The sequence below is a fragment of the Oncorhynchus masou genome, chromosome 25, assembly GCF_036934945.1.
Source record: "Oncorhynchus masou masou isolate Uvic2021 chromosome 25, UVic_Omas_1.1, whole genome shotgun sequence".
Lineage (NCBI taxonomy): Eukaryota > Metazoa > Chordata > Actinopteri > Salmoniformes > Salmonidae > Oncorhynchus > Oncorhynchus masou.
The window spans coordinates 38,603,685-38,626,755 of NC_088236.1; the positions used below are offsets into that span (position 1 = coordinate 38,603,685).

General features: G+C 41.1%; 1 protein-coding gene across 2 annotated transcripts; it reads right to left on the reverse strand.

The window, feature by feature from the left end:
- Positions 1–64: 64 nt before the first annotated feature.
- On the reverse strand, positions 65–19,411 carry LOC135514296 (mothers against decapentaplegic homolog 2-like). 2 transcript variants are annotated; one of them, XM_064937677.1, is made up of 11 exons: positions 19,216–19,411; positions 11,335–11,743; positions 6,688–6,777; positions 6,232–6,425; positions 5,905–6,039; positions 5,745–5,807; positions 5,504–5,557; positions 5,112–5,324; positions 3,004–3,141; positions 2,623–2,767; positions 65–2,249 (listed from the first exon to the last, which is right to left on the reverse strand). In XM_064937677.1, the coding sequence occupies exons 2-11, from the start codon at positions 11,568–11,570 to the stop codon at positions 2,126–2,128; spliced, it is 1,392 nt and encodes a 463-aa protein (XP_064793749.1). In that variant the 5' UTR covers positions 11,571–11,743; positions 19,216–19,411; the 3' UTR covers positions 65–2,125. The 2 variants fall into 2 exon arrangements, with proteins under 2 accessions (XP_064793749.1, XP_064793748.1); XM_064937676.1 differs by having other exon boundaries at positions 5,733–5,807; positions 19,216–19,410.
- Between the last annotated feature and the right edge of the window lie 3,660 nt (positions 19,412–23,071).

The following is a 23,071-nucleotide window of genomic DNA, read 5'->3' on the forward strand; positions in this document are numbered from 1 at the left end:
GGACGCCACTGTAGACTGAGATCAGTGGAAAACATTCGTGTTAATAAAGATGACAGAAACATGGTCATCATGAGAATAAAAATCTTTATTAGTGTTTTATGAAGTCTGCATAATATGCCACACGCCTGAGAAGCTTATGGTCAGAAAAAAAACCCTGCTCTATCAATACCGCCCTCTACTGGTAAAACAACTGTGACAACTACTATACTGACTGCTTTGCAAATAGTTTACTGTTAAATACACATATTACTGTTCTACTGTTATGTACGTCTGGTCCACTTCAGATTTGTTATGTACTCTTCACATTCATATCTTGTAGGCCAATGGTACAAGGCTTCAACACTGGACCCTAACACATGGTTCAGTTCCCAAAATCCAAACTCACTACAGTAGTTGCACTTACAAAGTACAATCACTAGTGCCGTAAGGTTAACAGATTAATAACATCAATAAAGGAGAAGGGAGAAAAGGTGTTAAAAAAATCTTGCAACAGCCACAAAATGACAATGGCATACTGCAAGCTCAGTCTTGTTGTACATACTGTATTTTATAGACAAGAACAAATACATACACTAATACAGAATCTATGTCCCAGTGTGCAGTTTCATCTCTCATGTAAGAACATGGAATACTGCCAAGTTTCTGTAACATTTAGCTAAAAAAAATCTGAAAAAATAAAATATCAGTTTTATGGTTGACCTTTTATCCTTTATTGAGCACCAAATGGCTTCCAAGAGTGAAGAGATGAATGAGTCAAAAAAAAGTTCATACATGCCTCTGAGTCACATAACCTAACCATACATTGCAGGAAAACAGATATCAGGTTACAGGCATTTAAGCTTTGACTTGTGTACTTCTGAAGTACCAGATGTGTTTTTTGTTGTTGTTGAGAATATACCTGTTTACATTACGTGGGGCAGTGTTTTTTTGAAATTAGATTAAAGTTTAACCTTTAAAAAAAAAAAAAAATCACCTGGAATGATCCATGCTCCTCATCGATTGCGAGCCATGTCACTTAAAAACAGGCAGTCTTGAAAATATTAACTCTAATAAAAAGTGAATGACAGAAGAACATTTAAGTATATTTATATATAAAAATACATGAGAATACAAAAAAAGTAGCAAAAGAAAGGGGATATAGGCTAAACACAATATAGAATGAAATTCACTGATACCTTTAATTCTCCAAGTGAAATAACCTTTCAATAATTCACCTCGAGAGACTTAGACACCCAGTGAAACATGAGAAAAAGCTTTTGGAGCTGATATTCTCTGGTCCCTGCTTTGTGCATCCAAACTTAAGAAAGTTCAGGACTTACTAGCCTGCATTCTGAGGCTGTGTGTGGTGGAAATGAAACATAGGCTACCTATAATAACATTGAGGATGCCATATAATGACAAAGAGCTCAAATGAATGTCAGCTATAGCCAGATTGATTTTGCAGCTTGTTTAGTTTTTTTTTGTGCTAAACATTCCTATATGTCCATTAAGAAGTGAATCTTACAACGACACACATCTGGAATAAAAAAAGAAATATTCTGACAAAAGAGTAAATTACGTCAATTAAGCAAATACATTTAAAAACATAATTTAGCATTTCCCTTAAAGGAGAAAGCAACAAAGGCCATCATAATTTCTTAACCAAGCTAACTCCCCCTGACAAAAAAAGATGTATCCATGTTTCCCAGAGAAAAGTTACCTCATGGTCAAAAAGATGGATGAATATATTTAGCATTTACGCTTGTGTTACTTATACAAGCATTCTCTTACTGAGAAACTATGTGTAGAAGATTTTTTGGTATTTCCCCTGCCGACAACAATTCATCCCTGGACTTTAAAACCAATATACATTTTATTTGTACCACAAATAGATCTAATATTAAGGATTTGGGGAAAAGCAATTTAACAAGGTGCAACACAAAGATGGGTAACAAAGTGCCAAATTATATTTGGAAAAGTCTGTCTCACGGCGTGTGTGCGTTTAGACAGGGAAGTGGCACTAGGCCACAAATACTATGAAGTATGTTACAGCAGAAATGTATTCTGCAGATTTTTTTTCACGATGGGACTCAAGTTCGAATTTTATGATCTTTGAGTGGGCGACTATTTGGGTCGTTTTCTAGGATTATGACATACTGGAGCAACGTACAGAAGGGGATCCCATCTGAGTCAACACTTTGTCCAGCCATTGCAGGGGTCCGTTCAAATGCAGCTCAATCCAGCAGGGAGTGCTTGTGACAGTCTGCCGTCTGTGAGACAAATGAAAGACCACAACAAAGCCAAATTAGTGAAATCACTCGGCATGCAAGCACAGGAACATCACACAAAACCCAAGGTTAGCCTGAACTTTTTTTTTAAACTTCTTGCCCTGTAACAGAGGTATTGTTGAAGAGGGTCAAGTAACGTTTGAATACCCCTCCAGCTCCTTAAACATTCCAAACTTCTAATAAATCCAGAAAAGCGGACCATTGGCAAGCTACAATGTTTTGTTTTTTTAAATGTATGCCGATGAGTATATTAATATTACCGTCTTCCTCCGACTATCCATCGTCTACTAACTACTTAGATGTGTACAACTGCAAGAATAAAAGTATTCTTGTAATAGTCAGTCATCATGCTTGCCTGTATTCAGCCCCCCAGCCTTTGACAAAGCTCATGCGGATGGTGCACATCCTGGTGAGCTGGTACACAGCCTCAAAGCCCTGGTTTACGGACTGGGCCAGCAGTGCTGCAAACTCCTGGTTGTTGAAGATCTTCAGGTTACAACCTGAGGGAGCGAGGGGAGGAGAGGGTCAGCTGGGAATCATGGATGGACTTTGTTTAGAACATAAGTAAAGCCTGCAGAACCTCCCTGCTATCAATATTATATTTTCTGTAGAAACAAGTAGGAAGACTAACTAAACAATCTAAACCTGAGACAACAGAAAACATATTAGTAATACTATGAAATGATAATAGGAGTGAGCACATCGAAATCAAAGAGATGGTGTTTGTCTAAGTTACCTGGAGGAATTTTGCAAACGGTTGCTGGGTGCCACCCATACCGTTGGTTGCAGTTTGGACTCTGAACAAAGATGGCGCTATCACTGAGACACTCAGCAAACACCTCACCGCCAATATAGTACAGCCGGACCCCTCTTCCTGTGGAATAATGCAAAATATACTTAAAAAAAATGCAACACGTAACAATTTCAAAGATTTTACTGCGTTAGAGTTCATATAAGGAAAACAGCCAATTGAAATACTTGCATTAGGCCCTAATCAATGGATTACACATGACTGGGAATACGGATATGCATCTGTTGGTCACAGATACCATGTATATAATAAATAAATAGAAATGGGGCGTGGATCAGAAATCTGGTGACCACTATTTGCCTCTTGCAGCACAACATCTTCTCAGAGTTGATCAGGCTGTTGATGGTGGCCTGTGGAATGTTGTCCCTGTCTTCTTCAATGGCTGTGCGAACTTGTTGGATATTGGCGAGAACTGGATAAAATGCCATTATTTGTTTTCCGTAGCTTATGCCTCCCTATACCATAAGCCTACTGCCACCTCGGGGCACTCGGTTCACAACGTTGACATTAGCAAACCGCTCACCCACACAACGCCATACATGTTGTCTGTGGTTGTGAGGCTGGTTGGACAAACTGACAAATTCTCTAAAACAACATTGGGGGGGTTGCTTATGGTAGAGAAATTAACATTACATTCTCTGGTAACAGCTCTGGTGGACATTCCTGCAGTCACCATGCCAATTGCACACTCGCTTAAAAAGGAGTCATCTGTGGCATTGTGTTGTGTGACAAAACTGCACATTTTAGTGGCCTTTTCTGTTTAATCAGCTTCTTGATATGCCACACCTGTCAGGTAGATGAATTATCTTGGCAAAGGAGAAAAGCTCACAAACAGGGATGTAAACAAATTAGTGCACACAATTTGAGAGAAATAAGCCTTTCGTGCGTACATAAAATTTCTGGGATCTTTTATTTCAGCTCATGAAACATGGGACCAACACTTTACATGTTGCGTTTATATTTTTGTTCAGTGTAAATAAGCATGAGTATTTCAGCTACAAAACAGTGCTGTTCAATTACTTTAATTCCATTTAGTTATAGGTTTTTCTGAGTCCAACACGTTGTTTCTTTAGAGAGAAATCAAATAATCCACAAGAGAAATCAAGTCAAGAACTACGCTGGGCTGAAGGGAGCTGTAGTTTTCATTATTCAAATATTCAACCTAGTTCAGTGCAGAAATGATCTACAATGACCATAATCCATTGCGCCAGTTTTTCCAGCTCAGAGACTGATCAGAGGAAGAGGCGAAGCGAGAGGTTTCACTCTCGCCAAAATCTTTCTAAAATAAACCCAATCCGTTTCTATGGGCTTATTTTGGACCTAAGCTTGCACTGCATCGCAATGCTTGAGGCGTCACTACAGACCCGGGTTGATCCCAGGCTGTGTCGCAACCAGCAGTGACTGGGAGTCCCAGCGCAGTCGGGGTTGGGAGAGGGTTTGGCCGGGGGGGTGGCTTTACTTGGCTCATCGCGCTCTAGCGACACCTTGTGGCGTGTCTGGTGCCTGCAGGCTGATTTAGGTCGTCAGTTTCTGAGGACGCATGACTCAACCTCGTCTCTCCCGAGCCCGTTGGTGAGTTACAGCGGTGAGACAAGATCGTAATTGGGTATCACGAAATTGGGGAGAAAAAGGGGGTAAAATACAAAAAAATGGAAAGTCATCAAATAAAAACAAAGTAATGTACACAAAAAATATATTATTTCATATTTTTCTATTTACATCTACCCAATGTGGACCTGACAGAGACAATGGAATATTTTCAATCTTTTGGAAATTGAAGTTCACTATTTCACAATACATTTAATGTTTTTTTTTTAAATTATCAAAACCAAAAACAGTGATATATTTTTTTAAAATAATAGAACTGAACTCAAAAAGCACTAATCTCTCAGCACTAACAAAACATGTGTGTTAAATTACAGAACAAATCCTGTGCAAATCTGAATTGGCACCATATTCCTTTTGGCCAGAGCCTTCAAAAGTGGTGCACCACATAAGGAATAGTGTGCCTCTTGTGGCGTAGCCCGTTGTACCTATGTGCCTCCTGGTCATCTCTACAGTGGCATTCCTGTTGACGTTGGAGAGCAAGCCCAGACAGAAACGCTCTGAGTTGGAGGGATCTGTGAAACCATCCACGGTCAGAGAGGGCTGCGAAGCGTGGAATGTCTCTCCAACACGCTGGTTCAGCTCATAGTAGGCTATAGAGCACCAGAACGCAGGCTCAGAGTAGGTCACCGGCTGCAGGTCTGAAAAACATGGGGGATGTCATTATAAAAAGCAAGTACACATGTTGACGGGAGTAGACCAATGATCTCCAAAGTAGGCACTGGGCTGTCTAAATAGTACTCAATGAATGTTGTCAAATTTGGTCAGATTACAAGTGACTGATAAATGACTGATGCTTTAGACAGACAGTTATTCTTACCCATGCTATGATTGACAGGTGAGAGGGTGCCAGGGGACAATTCAGCAGGAGAACCTGATATGAAAAATACAAAATAAAATAAAAAAAATTATAAAATCGCATGGTCGGACTTATTGTTGCAAAGAATCCACTAAGATATTTAATCAACAAATCAAAACTTGACAGTTTGACAACTGTCTTATTTCTTATTTTATGTTAGAACATCCTATTTGAGGTAAGTGGAATATACCTGTGTCCATACTTTGATTCATCGGTTGATCGCTGGCTTCCCCATCCTCACTTATGTATCCAGGTGGTGGTGTTTCTATAGTAACAGAGGGGGGAAACTACTGATGAGCTGAACCTGATACATCGTTATCATGAAGTCCATTTGCATGTCAACTCATGGTAGATGCACAAACCTGGTATGTAGTTATTTGGAGGCTCGATCCCCGCAGGAAAGCTTGTGTTCTCAGGTATGGAATGAGTGTAGTCGTCCAATGGGGGCAGCTCTGTCAGAATCTCAGAGTGTCTTGGCACAAGTACAGGAGGCAGAACTAGAGGAGAGAAGATTCTTCAAATGTCAAACAAAGTTCTTCACAAAATATCAATGAAGACTATTCCCACTTATCCCATCCTTTTGCATGTACCTATGTGCATGTCTCATGTCAGCAGAAAGAATCGCAGAACGAGCTGTTAACATATAGGCTTTTATGGCACCTCCACCACTGGTTCAAAAGACAACCTACCCGGGGTCTCCACCCTCTGGTAGTGGTAGGGGTTGATGCAGACCTCATCCTTCTTGAGGTGGAAGGCGTACTCGCAGGCCTCGATGGCACGCAGTTCATGGTGGCTGTGCAGGTCGGGCCATCGCCACAAGCGGCAGTAGATGACGTGAGGAAGACCCTTTCTGTGAGATACCTGCAGGCGCCCATCCAGGGATCTGACAGGACGGACAATAGAGGAAATAGATGTGAGAATTGAAAGTGTAAGGGAAGGAAGAAATGGGGAGGAAGAGAAGAAGAGATGGAGACGCATGTGGCCAGGAAGACAAAAGGTGGCGGTGTGGAGAGGGGAAGAGGGGAGTGATGAGGTATGAATGGAATTTGTGTTCTCAATGTCCCTCACCCCCCTGGAATGATTACTTCCCACATCAAGGTTGTACAACAGTATGTAGCACAGGACAGTTGAGGATAGATAGTCACCTGGTTTGGTCAGGGTAGCTGTATAGGCCTGAGGTATCCCACTGTTCTATCGTATTTGGTGTACTCAGTCCCCATATTTCAGAGCAATTGCTGTGCACAGAAAAACCAAACAAAACAAAAACAAATGATAAACATGGGGCATGAGTCATTCAGAAATACCAGTATGGGTAATGTAAACATTAAAAGGCCTCTTTTATTAGAGTCATTTTCAATCAGGTATTTCATTCTTTCAGTCAGGAACTGAAAAAAGACACGCCAAATAAGAGAAGCCTTTTGACGGAATAAAGAAAAACGGCATAAGATGGGAATACAGCAGTGGAGACTGGTGGGAGGAGCTATAGCAGTAGGGGTTCATTGTAATGTCTGGAATGGAATTAACGTAACAGAGTCAAACATGTGGTTTCCATATGTTTGATACCGTTCCATTAATTCCATTCCAGGCATTAAAATGAGCACGTCCCCTTATAGCTCCTCCCACCAGCCGCCTCTGGAGTATAGTAGTATATACAAATAAACAGTATGCAAGACAAAAAAAAAACATTAATGTTACTGTGGCATTGTACCAAATATTCTGAAAAACTGTGAAACTTTTCCACCACAGCTGTGTCGGTTGGAAGCACTTAACTTATCTTGAGACATTCAAGTAAACACAGAAGACACACAATGGGACTAAAAGAAAAGGAGGGCGCAACCTTGGAAAAAAAGTACATTTCCATTTAACCACCCTCTACAATTCACTTTGTGATTCTAATGGACACGTAGAAAGGAATGATCAGAAAATTAACACTAGAAATTAAATAAAAATGGAATGGCGAAATATGATGTGATATTTGCTTCTGATACAATATCCAGAATCAGAATTCAGAGCTGATATAGCCTACCTCAGAAGTGGGAATGAATCTAAACTATAGGCTCGGCCAGTATGTTATGTTCCTAAAAGAGCTCTGAAATAGGTTCTAAACTTCCCGCCTGCCCTGATTGCAACTCGCCAGTCTCCATGTGTCACCAGCCGCCTCTGCATTTGCGACATTCTTCCATCAGGCTACATTCCGATAGTTGACAACAACAAAAATATGCAAAAATAAACAAGTGACAGGATTTCACTCTCTAACTTATAGTATAGGCTGCCTTCGCATGATGGCTGACTTGGTGGGAAAGAAAAGTACGTGTTCACCTTCTCGGCAGTTCTTCAGTTTTAGGCTGAATGATGAAGGTGAGCTAGCAGACCTGACCCAAGTCACTTACAGAATTTGCAAAAAGATTATCAGGGCAAAGGACTACAAACCTCCGTCATCCTGCAGAGTTAGCTACTATAGGGGAGAACATGATGGTGATCCTTGTTATAAAGAATGCTACGAATTATTTGTTTTATCCGATTGTATATTTAGGATTTTTAAAGTTTGATAAGCAAAAAGGCATAGCCTAAGGATAACAGGACTATTCGTTTTTAGCCCAATGTTCATTCAATTGTTAAAGAATGGAATACGCTAAATAATAATTGGTTTTATCTGATTGTTGTTGACTTTTATATAAATGCGCCAATCAAATTAAAAAAGTTGTTTGTGAGACAAATCCCCCCCCCCCAAAAAAGTGTTCACACTTAGTGCTGCTGCAGGAGTTTTTCCAAGCACGTTGTGCAATTCAAGAATACGAATAAACACTGTCAAAGTAACATTTACTGAAATTGTTATTGACAGTAGCCTGTGGTAAGCCTATATTATTGGCTGTTTGGTTTGCAAAGAGGGATTTTCTGACGGCACAATTTATTTTGCCTACACGTTGGTCAAGCAAAGCAGAAACGCATCAGGTTTGTTTAAACTTCCTATTCGATTACTCCATCTTGAAATTGTTTGTTCTCTCTCGCTCCATGTTACTTGTTTCTATTTATTACTTATTAATTTCTCATGTTTCTTATTTAGGCTATTAGCAAAGAACTTTAAGATGCAAATCCGTTATGACAACATATTCAGTCGATGGTTGATCATGAAAGAGTTGGCTATGCCTAGGCCAACAAGTCACGTTCAAATCAAAACGGGGAGAAAAATTACGATTTTAAAACGATAAGCCAGACAATGACTTGTCTGCTGCAAAAGGCCCACGATCATCAGACTTTGGAGAGAGAGAAAAAACACATTAGGCCCCGTCTGACCTTTTGCACTGCTTTGGTGCTCTTCGCTCTTTCTACATTGTTCTCTTGCATTATTTAGTCTAGCTACTTCTTACAGTATGTATTGAAAATGTATGCTATGGCAATTAGGGAATAGGCCACTTGGCATGGCAGTCATCTGTGTTCTCAATGCGATGCACGACTGTGTGCAATCAAGCTCAAATATGCTAAACCATCGTTTGTAACATCACAATGTCATCATCATCAACGATAGCGGTCAAACATCGTCGATAGACGATGCAATTGTAATAATCACCCAACCCTAGTGAGCTCAAACCATTGATTTCTTCTCAATAATGTCTGTAAAGTCAAAGTTAGCACACCGAAAGGACTGACGTCACACGAGTCTTGTGGAGCTTGTGGGCGTCGTATAGCAAAACAGGCAACATGTCTGTGTTCGTGAAAATCTCAGTTTTCGATAGTGGAATCGTAGCTCAAACCACTCAGACGACTTTACGGATGTTTTCGTGAACCGTAACGTTTTGGCATCGTCTCACGTCTGACAAACACCGCAGATTCAGATGCCTGACACCAGCGATTCCACAGATTGAGACGCAGCCCATGCAAAAACCCAGAAATTTGTAGCGCAAACACGGGGTTGCATTTAATAAAAAAGGTGATGACGTCGCCGATTTCCTGCACGGGCGCAGACATCGATCTTAGAGGGTTTAAAGAGCGCCAGGTTGGTGTGTGACAACATGCAAGAGATCAGTCATTCATTCATTGATCTCCTTGGATATACTGGTAAAGTAATCAGGCTGTTCGCTACCTAATGAAGTAACATGATTGAACAAGGTGCAAACAAATGCCCACGAGTGTTTTTTCTCTAGGGCACTCGGAAACGGTACAGCGAACTACTGTCTGGGAGTTGTTTTTTCCCCTCCGCACTGGTGCTCCCAAAATAGAATGTCTGGTAGCACAGCAAAATATTTAGGAGCATGTGTGAACAAAATGGTTGAACTTTCAAGCCCTGATTGCAATACATTTTGCAAGACTATCTACACAATATTGATTCCACCTGTCAACAAGATCTATACCAAATTACTCATTATCTAATAAACATACAAACATCAACTGTTCTAAGCAGGTTATCATTGAATAAATAGGGTATTTTACAACATACCCAGAGAACATGTTCTACTCTAGGACATCAAGGTTAACTGGCTGATTGCCTTACATCAGTCATACAATGCTTTCATAAAGTATACCCCTCGACTTATTTCACATTTTGTTGTTACAGGCTGAATTGAAAATGTATTTTGTCACCCATCTACACACAATGCCAAAAGTGAAAATATCTTTAGACATTTTTTGCAAAATGATTGAAAATTAAATACAGAAATATCTAATTTGCATAAGTAGTCACACCCTTTGCTATGACACTCCAAATTGTGCTCAGGTGCATCCAATTTCCTTTGCTCATCCTTGAGATGTCACTACAACTTGATTGGAGTCCACCTGTGGGCAATTCAATTGTTTGGGCATGATTTAGAAATAAACACACCGGTCTATATAAAAAGGTCCAACAGTTGACAGTGCATGCCAGAGCAGAAACTATACCATGAAATCCAAGGAACTGTCTGTAGATCTCAGAGAAAGAATTGTGATGAGGCATATATCTGGGGAAGGATATAAAACCATTTCTAAAGTGTTGAAAGTTTCTTAGAGCACAGTGGCCTCCATTGGAAAATGGAAAAAATATGGAACAACCGGGCAATAAGGACCTTGGTCAGGGAGGTGACCAAGAACAATGACAGAACTACAGAGTTCCTTGGCTGAGATGGGAGAACCTGCCAGAATAACAGTCTACAGCAATTCACCAAGCTGGGCTTTATTGGAGACTGGCTAGATGGAAGAACATGACAGCACAGCATACCTGTAGTTTGCAAATAGGCATGTGAAAGACAGAGCATAAGGAAAAATATTCTGTGATCTGATGAAACAGAAATTGAACTCTTTGGCCTGAATGCAAAGCTCTATATCTGGAGAAAACCAGGCATAGCTCATCACCCGTCTAACACCATACCTACCTTGAAGCATGGTGGGGGCATGCTATGAGGAAAAAAATAAATAATCGATTGAATCAATTTTCAATTCAGGCTGTAACACAACAACATGTGGAATACATCAAGGGGTATGAATATTTTTGAAAGCATTGCATAAGTACATGTTGGGGTGCTGAGTCAGCATTTACATTTAACTGTAGGACAATTTCTGAGATTCAATGGAGGACAGAAAGATTTAAATAATTTGGGAGTTATAATACCTTTATGTTTTAGGACCTTGTATGTTCGAGAGGCTGTTTAAAGAAAGAGGAGGCCACTAGAGGGTTAGCCGATAGTAAATACACAGGTAAAATACACCGTATATAAGCATCCCCATACAAAGTTCTCTGATGCATGGTCAACTGTTCACTCTACAGAACCATACAACGAATGTAAGCAGAGCTCTGTGTTGTTACCTGGCATGGGGTTACGTACCTGGGGATGGTGACACACTTGGTGTTACAGTTCTGGGTGGTGATGGCCTTCTCCAGCTCGTCCAGCTGTCCAGTCTTCTTCAGCTTCTTAACCAGGCTCTTGACAGCCTTCTCACACCACTTCTCCTCCTGGCCATTCTGTTCTCCACTCCCTGCTCCCCCGGGGCCGCTGGCTGACTTCTTCCACCCCAGGAGCCTCTTCACAACCGGAGGGGTGAAAGGCAAGATGGAGGACATTTTGGGTATAGCGAGCAGGATTCTTGAGAGAACTCAAACACACTCGGGAGGCAGAGGGGACCTGGAGGAAGGGAGGCACAGTTTGGCCCTTTCTCTGGTGTGGTCCCTCTGTTTCGTGAGGAATCACAGGGCTGGTGTGAGGATGAGCTAGATATGTGCAGAAGAGATGACACCTGAGGGGAAAATCAAACAGGAATTCAGTAATCAATGTCAAAAAAAGAGATTGTGATGTGTGATAATGTATTCAATTGTGTGTGTGGGGTCCTTTACAAAGTGAATGGGTGGTCTTGAAAAACTATTCACCATACCCGATTAAACTCAACCCCACAATTTATGGAGTTGAGCAGCGACTAGTGTCGGTGACCTGAAGCTCCGAAGTTTAGTGTAATAGCGTGCTCTTCTTTGTGTGCCGAAATAAATGTGACATCGGAGCTCCAGTCTGCCCACACTAATCGGCTATGGTGGATAAGGGATTTTTCAAGACCACCCACAAAATCAGAGAGTTGAGTCATTCAATCCCACCATCACATCCTTTTATCAGCAACAACTGCAGTTACATTAGGCAGCAGATTCAACCCGCTTGCTTACAGTTGCACTAGGGTCACAGACAGCCTTCCCGTGTACATTGAGTATACCAAACATTAGGAACACCTTCCTAATATTGAGCTGCACCCTCCCTTTTTGAGCACTACAAGGCGCTCAACGCGTTCCCACAGTTGGCTGGATGTCCTCGTGTCAAGTGGGCTGAATGTCATTTGGGTGGTGGACCGTTCTTGCTCAACAGTTACCCCCCTTGTGTATCGTGAAAAACCAAGCAGCATTGCAGTTCCTGACACAAACCAGTGCACCTCGCACCTACTACCATATCTCGTTCAAAAGGCAGTTAAATATTTTGTCTTGCTCATTCACAGTCTGAATGACACACATACACATTCCTTGTCTCAACTGCCGCGAGGCTTAAAAATCCTTCTTTAACCAGTCTCCTCCCCTTCATCTACACTGATTGCAGTGGATTTAACAAGTGACATCAATAAGGAATCATAGCTTTCACCTGGTCAGTCTAGGTCATGGAAAAAGCATGCGTTTTTAATATTTGGTACACAGTGTATATCAAGACACTGTGGAGCCGGCACAAGATATGGCTTGGAAAACAGTTGTTCAATCTTCTCGGTGTAACGGGACAATTCAGAGTACATCCCTGGATTGAGGTACATTTTCCGAGCCATATCTCGCGCTGGCTCTGTGGTGTCTTAAAGTGGAATGGAAACACCGTAGGAAGTAAAGCCAAGCAAATAGATATATTCCATCCACTAATACTAAACATGTGCATACACTAACGTACACTGAACAAAAACAAACGATTTCAAAAACAGTTACGGTTCAGAGGTCGACCGATTATGATTTTTCAACGCCAATACCAATTATTGGAGGACCAAAAAAGCCGATACCGATTAATCTGACATTTTTTGTTGTTGTTGTTGTTGTTGTTGTAATAATGACAATTACAACAATACTGAATTAACACTTATTTTAACTTAATATAAAACATCAAAATCAATTTAGCCTCAAATGCATATTGAAACATGTTCAATTTGGTTTAAATAATGCAAAAACAAAGTGTTGGAGAAGAAAGTAATATGTGCCATGTAAAAATGTGTGCCGTGTTAAAAAGCTAACGTTTGAGTTCCTTGCTCAGAACATGAGAACATATTTAAGTTGGTGGTTCCTGTTAACATGAGACTTCAATATTCTAAAGGTAAGAGGTTTTAGATTGTAGTTAATATAGTATTTATAGGACTATTCCTCTCTATACCAATTGTATTTCATATACCTTTGACTATTGGATGTTCTTATAGGCACTATAGTATTGCCAGTGTAACAGTATAGCTTCCGTCCCCCTCCTCGCCCCTACCTGGGCTCGAACCAGGAACACATCGACAACAGCCACACTCGAAGCATCATTACCCATCGCTCTACAAAAGCCACGGCCCTTGCAGCGCAAGGGGAATAACTACTCCAAATCTAAAAGCGAGTGACGTTTGAAACAGTATTAGCGCACACCCGGCTAACTAGATAGCCATTGCACATTGGTTACACCAGCCATCAGGCTGATAGGCTTGAAGTCATAAACAGTGCTGTGCTTGCGAAGAGCTGCTGACAAAACGCAAGAAAGTGTTGTTTGAATGAATGATTACGGGCCTGCTGCTGCTCAGACTGCTCTATCAAAGCAGACTTAATTATAACATAACAACACACAGAAATACGAGCCGTTGGTCATTAATATAATCGAATCCGGAAACTATCATTTCGAAAACAAAACGTTTATTATTTCAGTGAAATACAGAACCATTCGGTATTTTATCTAACGGGGCCATGCATCCTCATCATCATGATAAATTATGAGGTGATGGCAGCGGATGAATGGTATGAGAATGGCCCTCAATCTCTTCACAGTATCCCTCTGCATTGAAATTGCCATTGATAAAATGCAATTTTGTTCGTAGCTTATGCTGGCCCATACCACAACCTCACCATGGGGCACTCTGTTCACAATGCTGACATCATCAAACCCCTCACCCACACGACGCAGTCTACCTGGTTAAGTTGAAACCGGGATTCACTCATGAAGAGCACACTTCTCTAGCATGCCAGTGTCTATCGATGGAGAGTTGCATCCCCCCTTTTGCCCTCAGAACAGCTTCAATTTGTCAGGCATGGACTCTCAAGGTGCCGAAAGCTTTCAAAAAGTTGTGTCAAGTTGGCTGGATGTCCGGTACAGTTGAAACCAGGATTCACCCATGAAGAGCACACTTCTCTAGTATGCCAGTGTCTATCAAAGGTGAGCATTTGTCCACTAAAGTCCATTACGACACCGAACTGCAGTTAGGGATCTTTTACTTCAGCTCATAAAACCAACACTATTCATGTTTCTTTTTAGTATTTTTATATTGAACGTTTATTTTAGGTATGTGTAGCGCCATCTTGAATTGCCATAGTAATGATTGACGCCAATTGCGTTAATGGCAGGTTTGAGCAAATTGTGAGTTTTCGTACGGGGACTGAAAGTGAATGAATGCTACTCCCGGGAGGCTCCTCGCCTCCACTGGACCTGAAAGGTTTCTCACAACTTTGAGATCAGGACAACAATTTGTTTTTATGCTAGTAATTATAATAAGTACATATAAATCTTTGATTGATAAGACTGTGAAATTAACCTTTGACAGTCAGCCAAAAACAAGGTAGCTAGTTAGCCAGCCGACTTGATTTAGCTCATTTTGTCTTTGTGTTAATGTAGACTTTGATAACTAAAATTAAGTGCTCATATTGACAATTTGAAGAACATTTGTCGTCATTAGTATTAGCTAGTATAGAGCTAAAATTAACTGGCTAGTGTCTGATTCGATTTGTAGCTAACGAGCTACAGCAGATAGCTTACCAGCCACAACTAAGAGGGCTGCAGGATTGCTATTTTACCAGTAAAATGTATGATACCCATATAATTATTAACTAGCTAGATCATTAGGTGTCTGTTTATTTATGTGATATGATTCCTAAAAATAGCAAACCTGCTGGCTGATGATTGCAAGAATGAATGTAGTCTAAGGCTGAAGCTTAACCATTTATGATGAAAACTAGCTAATAGCTATGACATTTGAAAGCTTAGGCTGGTAGTCAGTTTGCAACAAAATCATCCTGGTTTAGCTGGTAATGGTCGTTGTGTACTATTACCTTGCAAAAGTATTCCGACCCCTTGGATTTCTTCAAATTGTGTTACAAAGTGGGATGAAAACGTATTTAAATTGTAATTTTGTCAACAATCTACTCAAAATACTCTGTCAAGGTGAAATAAAAATGCATTTAAATTTTTTTTTAAAATAAAATAATACAAAGTAATTACTCAAATGTAACCACAGCTCCTTTGTTCAGGCAAGCCAAATTAGTTCTGGAGTAAAATGTCTTAACAAATCACATAAGTTACATGGACTATGAAATAATAGGGGTTCAAGGGCTGACCCCAATTAGTCCATTGGTCAATTATTTGGTTGATAGGCTGTTGGTCAGCCGAGATAAAAACAATTGGGGTCGAGAAGTAGCAAAATAGATGTTTTTTCTCAGAGGGCTAATTCATCGAGTCTGCAGGGAAGCCACGGTCCTAGAAGGGGAGTGTGGTTAATAAGATGCACAAGGCACATCTCTCTCCAGAATGCGCTCGTTCACCATTTCGTGCTCAATCAGCATTTCATAACTTAAATTGTGTGAATAGTTCGCCCTTTGATTTTTAATGTCTATCCCCATTACACATATCAGCAGTAGCCTACATTTAAAGTTAATTCCCATAATTTCTAATCTACAATATTTCTTTGGTTATGGTAATTTCTGTTAATACATTCATGCCTGATTCACACGTCTCAGTGCAGAGGCCGTGTGGCTGGCACCCCAGTAGTACATTTACTGTTCTAAATCTACAATGTTTGTTTGGCTAAGGTAATTTCTCTTAATGCATTCAATATATTGTTACAGTCATGTACCTTTCCCAATGTTGAGTAGGCACCCGATTACGCCAATGTTGAGTAGGCACCCGATTACGCCACTGTTGAGTAGGCACCCGATTACGCCAATGTTGAGTAGGCACCCGATTACGCCAATGTTGAGTAGGCACCCGATTACGCCAATGTTGAGTAGGCACCCGATTACGCCAATGTTGAGTAGGCACCCGATTACGCCAATGTTGAGTAGGCACCCGATTACGCCAATGTTGAGTAGGCACCCGATTACGCCAATGTTGAGTAGGCACCCGATTACGCCAATGTTGAGTAGGCACCCGATTACGCCACTGTTGAGTAGGCACCCGATTACGCCACTGTTGAGTAGGCACCCGATTACGCCACTGTTGAGTAGGCACCCGATTACGCCACTGTTGAGTAGGCACCCGATTACGCCACTGTTGAGTAGGCACCCGATTACGCCAATGTTGAGTAGGCACCCGATTACGCCACTGGTGAGTAGGCACCCGATTACGCCACTGTTGAGTAGGCACCCGATTACGCCAATGTTGAGTAGGCACCCGATTACGCCAATGTTGAGTAGGCACCCGATTACGCCAATGTTGAGTAGGCACCCGATTACGCCAATGTTGAGTAGGCACCCGATTACGCCAATGTTGAGTAGGCACCCGATTACGCCAATGTTGAGTAGGCACCCGATTACGCCAATGTTGAGTAGGCACCCGATTACGCCAATGTTGAGTAGGCACCCGATTACGCCAATGTTGAGTAGGCACCCGATTACGCCAATGTTGAGTAGGCACCCGATTACGCCAATGTTGAGTAGGCACCCGATTACGCCCATGTTGAGTAGGCACCCGATTACGCCCATGTTGAGTAGGCACCCGATTACGCCAATGTTGAGTAGGCACCCGATTACGCCAATGTTGAGTACGCACCCGATTACACATACAGAAGAAGGCCTAGCCTACCTGGCCCATTTGGGGAGCTCTGATAGTATTGCTGATCTAATTAACTCACTACTGCTCAAAACAGCAAGTAACCCTTTTCAGAAACCATTGAGAATGACAATGGTTCCATAACGCATTTGACAAATATTTCCATCTCTCCCCCATACACACAAAAGTTTGGGGTCGCTTAGAAATGAAAAGCTAATTTTTTGTCCATTAAAATAACATCACATTGATCAGAAAAACAGTGTAGACATTGTTAATGTTGTAAATGATTATTGTAGCTGGAAACAGCAGATTTTTAATGGAATATCTTCATAGGTGTACCGATGCCCATTATCAGCAACCATCACTCCTGTGTTCCAATGGCATGTTGTGTTAGCTAAACCAAGTTTATAATTTTAAAAGGCTAATTGATCATTAGAAAACCCCTTTGCAATTATGTTAGCACAGCTGAAAACTGTTGTACTGATTAAAGAAGCAATAAGATTGGCCTTCTTTAGACTGGTTGAGTATCTGGAGCAACAGCCTTGGTGGGTTTGATTACAGGCTCAGAATGGCCAGAAGCAAAGAACTTTCTTGTGAAACTTATCAGTCTATTCTTGTTCTGAGAATTGAAGGCTATTCCATGCGAGAACTTGTCAAGAAACTGAAGATCTTGTACAACGCTATGTACTACTCCCTTCACAAAACAGTGCAAACTTGCTCTAACCAGAATAGAAAGAGTGGGAGGCCCCGGTGCACAACTGAGAAAGAGGACAAGTACATTTGAGTGCCTGGTTTGAAAAACAGACGCCTCACAAGTCCTCAACTCACAGCTTCATTAAATAGTACCCGCAAACACCAGTCTCAACGTCAACAGTGAAGAGGCGACTCCGGGATGCTTGTCTTCTAGGCAGAGTTGTATAGAAAAAGCCATATCGCAGACAGGCTAATAAAAAGATTAAGATGGGCAAAAGAACACACACTGGACAAAGGAACTCTGCCTAGAAGGCCAGCATCCCGGAGTTGCCTCTTCACTGTTGACGTTGAAACGACATTTCTAAGTGACCATAAACTTTTGAACGGTAGTGTACTTTTGGCCATGTAGTATATTACTATTCTGAGTTTCAAACCTTACAAAATAAGGAAGACTCAATATTCAAGTGTTTCCTCTATCTTCATTAGGATGTTGTGTAAATGGCAGTTTGGGGGAAAAGTGTAGATGTTCATATAAGATAGATGTTCACATGTTTTGTCTTGACTGATTGCCATTTGATTTATGTGGTGCTATTGTATGTCATAGTTGAAAGGGCTGTTTCTCAACTTTCAAAACGTTTAATTAACGTTAGTTAGCTGATGTTCTAAAGCCTAGTGTTTCCATTCCCCTTTAATATACACAGGAATGCTGTCCAACCCTAGTGCAGCTGTAAGCAAGTGGGTCGGATCTGCTGGCTATAGCAACAAGTTAACATCATAGCTACCATTGTTTGCGAATATACACATGTACAAAATTAATATTTAAAAACTAACAGTGCGGGTGGATTCTGTATAACACCACATCTTAATTTACCGGGTGGTTAGCTAGCTGCAGTGATTAACTGTTTAATTGATAAACTCCAATGCTGGTTAGATTGTTTATTGTAGGTACAAGTAGTAGCAAGCTAGCTATCTCGGCTAAAGTAAGGGGCTAGCTAGTTATCCGGGCCATAGCTAACGTTAGCTAGTTAGCACTTCCAGGCCAGTTGGTTGATGGCCATTTTATCAGCAGTAAATCAACTAACGTTAACTATATAGCTAGTCAAATTAGATAGCCAAGTTAACAATTGATTATTCATATATAAGGTAGCTATGAAAAGCTAAGGAAATTATTGAGTACGTAACTTGTATGGTTGGAGTACATTATCGTCCATTCCTATTGTTGTGCTACAACAATTAGCTAGTTAGCCAATGTTAGCTAACCCAGGCTTACTCAATACAGCTAACGTTAGCTAAATGACGAGCTAGCTAGTTCGCTAACGTAAGCTATAATTAAACAATTATTTGATGGCGACATGATACACCACCATCATTGCCAGTTAGAATAACAATTACATGTTATATTAACACGTGAAGTGATAAATAAGATAGCTAGAACAAATGTACAAAAAATCATAGCAGCTAACATCACACAAAACAAAAGTCGAGGGAAAATTAAAAGCATTGCATTACCCCTTGATGATGAGAATCTCGAGCTCTTCTCCGTGTAACGATATATGCAGTAGACAATGGGGAAACCTTTCCTTTAAACCCAACTATAAATGTACCCGCTATCTCGACGAGAAGATTGCTGTATTTTCTCAAGTCTGATACCTGGCTAGCCGCTTAGCTTCACAAGTTAGCTAGACCTGAACAAGAAAGACACCCTAGTAGGCTAGCTGCACGCAGAATCTTAATCCCTCCTGATTGGATCAAAGAAGACAATCACCTTATTTTAGCATATCGGATTGGGCTACAGCAATGTCAATCTTTTTTGTTTATTTGACAGCATGGTTTATTTTTCGAATCTGTCGTTGACATTGTCAGAGTGAGGAACTAGCTTGCGATACATACTTTTATATGAATTGATATAACTGATAAACCTTTCTCATAGTCCATAAAGACTAGAGGTGAGGACAAAAATATTGCATGTAGCAGCATCCCCTAATTTGAAATGATGCACAATTGGTTACTCAAAGATAAGATTTCACGCGGAAAAAAATCCAGGCTACTTTAGATGATGTTTCTGTTTGAAAGTAGCTACCGCGGCTTGTGTATCTCTCATTCCTCCGTTGAAATCATTGATCTAACACATCTGTTGCAGGTTTCAAAGCTCTTCCTAAATCAAATTGTATTGGTCGTATAGGTCTACACATACCTCGACTAACCTGTACCCCCGCACAGTTGCATCGATGCTAATGTTTCGAGCTCCAACAACGCACCATACCTAACAATACAAAACATGAATACACAAATCCACAAAATAAAAGAAACAACTTAAGAAATATCAGAACAAGATATGTCAGAGGTCGGAATATAAAATATATATGTATATAATGGTGCGTATAGACAGTATAAAAATATGAAAGGTGTGTATAACACTAATTATATAGGATTTACAGAAGAAGTGGGTTGTATGTATGTAACATTATTAATGTGACCAGTGTTCAATCTCTGTGTACATAGGGCAGACACACTGAAAATGATCAATCCCATATTGGTCTTTAACAGTCAGGCCAACCCAAACTGTACTGTGCAGGTAAGCTATTTGTAGGCCTACTATTGAACAGATAAATGAGGCTGTCAACTGACTCAGAAATTCACAGGTTTCTGATGAATTATTTTCCTGTTCTGTTGGTTTTCTTCCTTTCATTGGTTAGCTGGGAAATGCATTATCCTATTCATATTAATAACCATAATAGTTGTTGCATCTTTAATCTCACCTCTTCCTAATTTTTGAATGGATATTTTCATCTCTGTCGATGAAACTGCTCGCATGTGCAGTGCACATTTTTAGAAAGATGTTTCCCGCAAATTGCATTTTGGAACATAGGTGCGTAGGCCTACCACATTGTGCTTGCACATTGCTGTGCCTTAAATGTGAAGAAATTGTTTATCAACCTTTTAAGCTAAACATTCTAGTCTGTTCCATCAGTCTGTCATCTTTTCTTTTGTTTGTAATGTATTTTTCATTACACGTCGGACCGCAGTAAGACTAGCTGTCGGTTTTGGAGCCGGCTAATGGGTATCCTAATAAATCAAAGCAAGCCTTATTAATTGATACAGCATATACCTCCACTACACTACTTTGATATGCATCGTGGGGATTAAGATGTGAGTATACGCAATGATCACTGAAAAATAAGTGGGTATACCTGCATATACCCGCCACTACACCACTGAGTGTGCCCCTGGTGGTGCGTAGGGCTGACCGCACCACCCTCTGGAGACGATACAGTCCAACAGGACGCTCTCAGTTGTGCATTGTAGAAGTTTATGAGGGTCTTCTTCGTCACACTGTCTGTGTGGATGGGCCATTTCAGGTTGTCAGTGCACACCGAGGAACTTGAATATTTTTGCCCTCTCCACTGCGACCCGTTGATGTGGATGGGGGCGTACTCTCTGCTGGCTCCTGAAGTCCACGATCAGCTCCTTAGTTTTGTTGACGTTGAGGAAGAGGTTAATGTCCTGGCACCACTCTGCCAGGGTCTTCTCCCTGTAGGCTGTCTGGTCATTGTTGGTAATCAGGCCTACCACTTGTTCGTCAGAAAACTTGACGATTGAGTTGGAGACGTGTGTGGCCACACAGTCATGGGTGAACAGGGAGTACAGGAGGGGGCTGAGCACGCTAGTACAGTATCAAATCACATTTATTTATAAAGCCCTTCTTACATCAGCTGATATCTCAAAGTGCTGTACAGAAACCCAGCCTAAAACCCCAAACAGCAAGCAATGCAGGTGTAGAAGCACGGTGGCTAGGAAAAACCCCCTAAAAAGGCTAGAAGCTAGGAAGAAACCTAGACAGGAACCAAGCTATGAGGGGTGGCCAGTCCTCTTCTGGCTGTGCCGGGTAGAGATTATAACAGAACATGGCCAAGATGTTCAAATGTTCATAGATGACCAACAGGGGCAAATAATAATAATCACAGTGGTTGCACAACAGGTAGCTGATCACATTCAGAGTATCTCTACTGCTCCTGCTACAGCAGGTCTGGGGACTGGGGACAGCAAGGAGTCATCAGGCCAGGTAGTCCTGAGGCATGGTCCTAGGGCTCAGGTCCTCTGAGAGAGAGAAAGAAAGAAAGAAAGGAGAGAAAGAGAGAGAGCATACTTAAATTCACACAGGATAAGACAGGATAAATACTCCAGATATAACAGACTGACCCTAGCCCCCCGACACATAAACTACTGCAGCATAAATACTGGAGGCTGAGACAGGAGGGGTCGGGAGACACTGTGGCCCCATCCGACAATACCCCCGGACAGGGCAAAACAGGCAGGATATAACCCCACTCACTTTGCCAAAGCACAGCCCCCACACCACTAGTATATGTTCGTGACCACATCAAGGAAGGGATGAAAGAAGCAATTTAAAAAGTATTCAAACAGGGCCTCGCATTCACCACCATGGTATCATCTTAATAGTCTAAGTGGCTTCCTTTCCTCATTTCCTTCCATTCATCTGCATGGATGTGGAAAACCAGGATGGGCGGAAGCAAAATTTAGGGAGCATCAAAACCATGATGAGTAAATTTAGACTGACTGACTGATCAACGCATAATATTGAGTAGTTATTTAGGATATAAGGTGATTTGTAGATCATTCAGTCAGTCTTGACTAACCTTTAAAGTCAGCTGCAATGTCAAAAGAATCGCCTTTAACGTAGGCAAGCCCTGGGCGTTCAATATTGCAGCCAACTGCAGACTGACTGATCTACAAAGAACCTTGCAACATAACTAACTACTTATTGTTATTTTCTAGATCAGTCAGTCACAATTTATCCATTATACATTCATTTTGATCCATTCGAACACTGCCAAAGAGAGGAAGCCAATGTCGACTACTGGGTCACAGGGAGAATTTCAATTGCATTCCTTGATTCCTCCTCGTGTTCTCTCCTCAACTCCTTCTCAAACCCCATTCGAAGGAGGTGAGGAGAGAGTATCCAAGGAATCAAGGAAATGCAATTGAGATTCTCCCACACTCCACAAGTCGTCCTCATAGGTCACGTTCGAGAGGATCAAAACCTCAATGTATCATAGGTAAATTGTGAATGACTGACTGTTCTACAAATAATAATGAGTTGTTATTTATGATGCAAGGTTATTTGTAGATCAGTTAGTCGGAGGCCATTGTAATCGGACATTGAACAAAGACATTGTAATCTTGTTTTTTAGTAGTAAAATGTAAAAAAATTGTCATCTGTACTCATAGAGCTCCTTCACCCTCACTGATTGGTTCAATGTTCAATTAGTATCACCTGGCATCATTATAAAAATCCTTGACCTGAACATTATTGCATTATTTGGTCATCTTGCATTCATCAGGC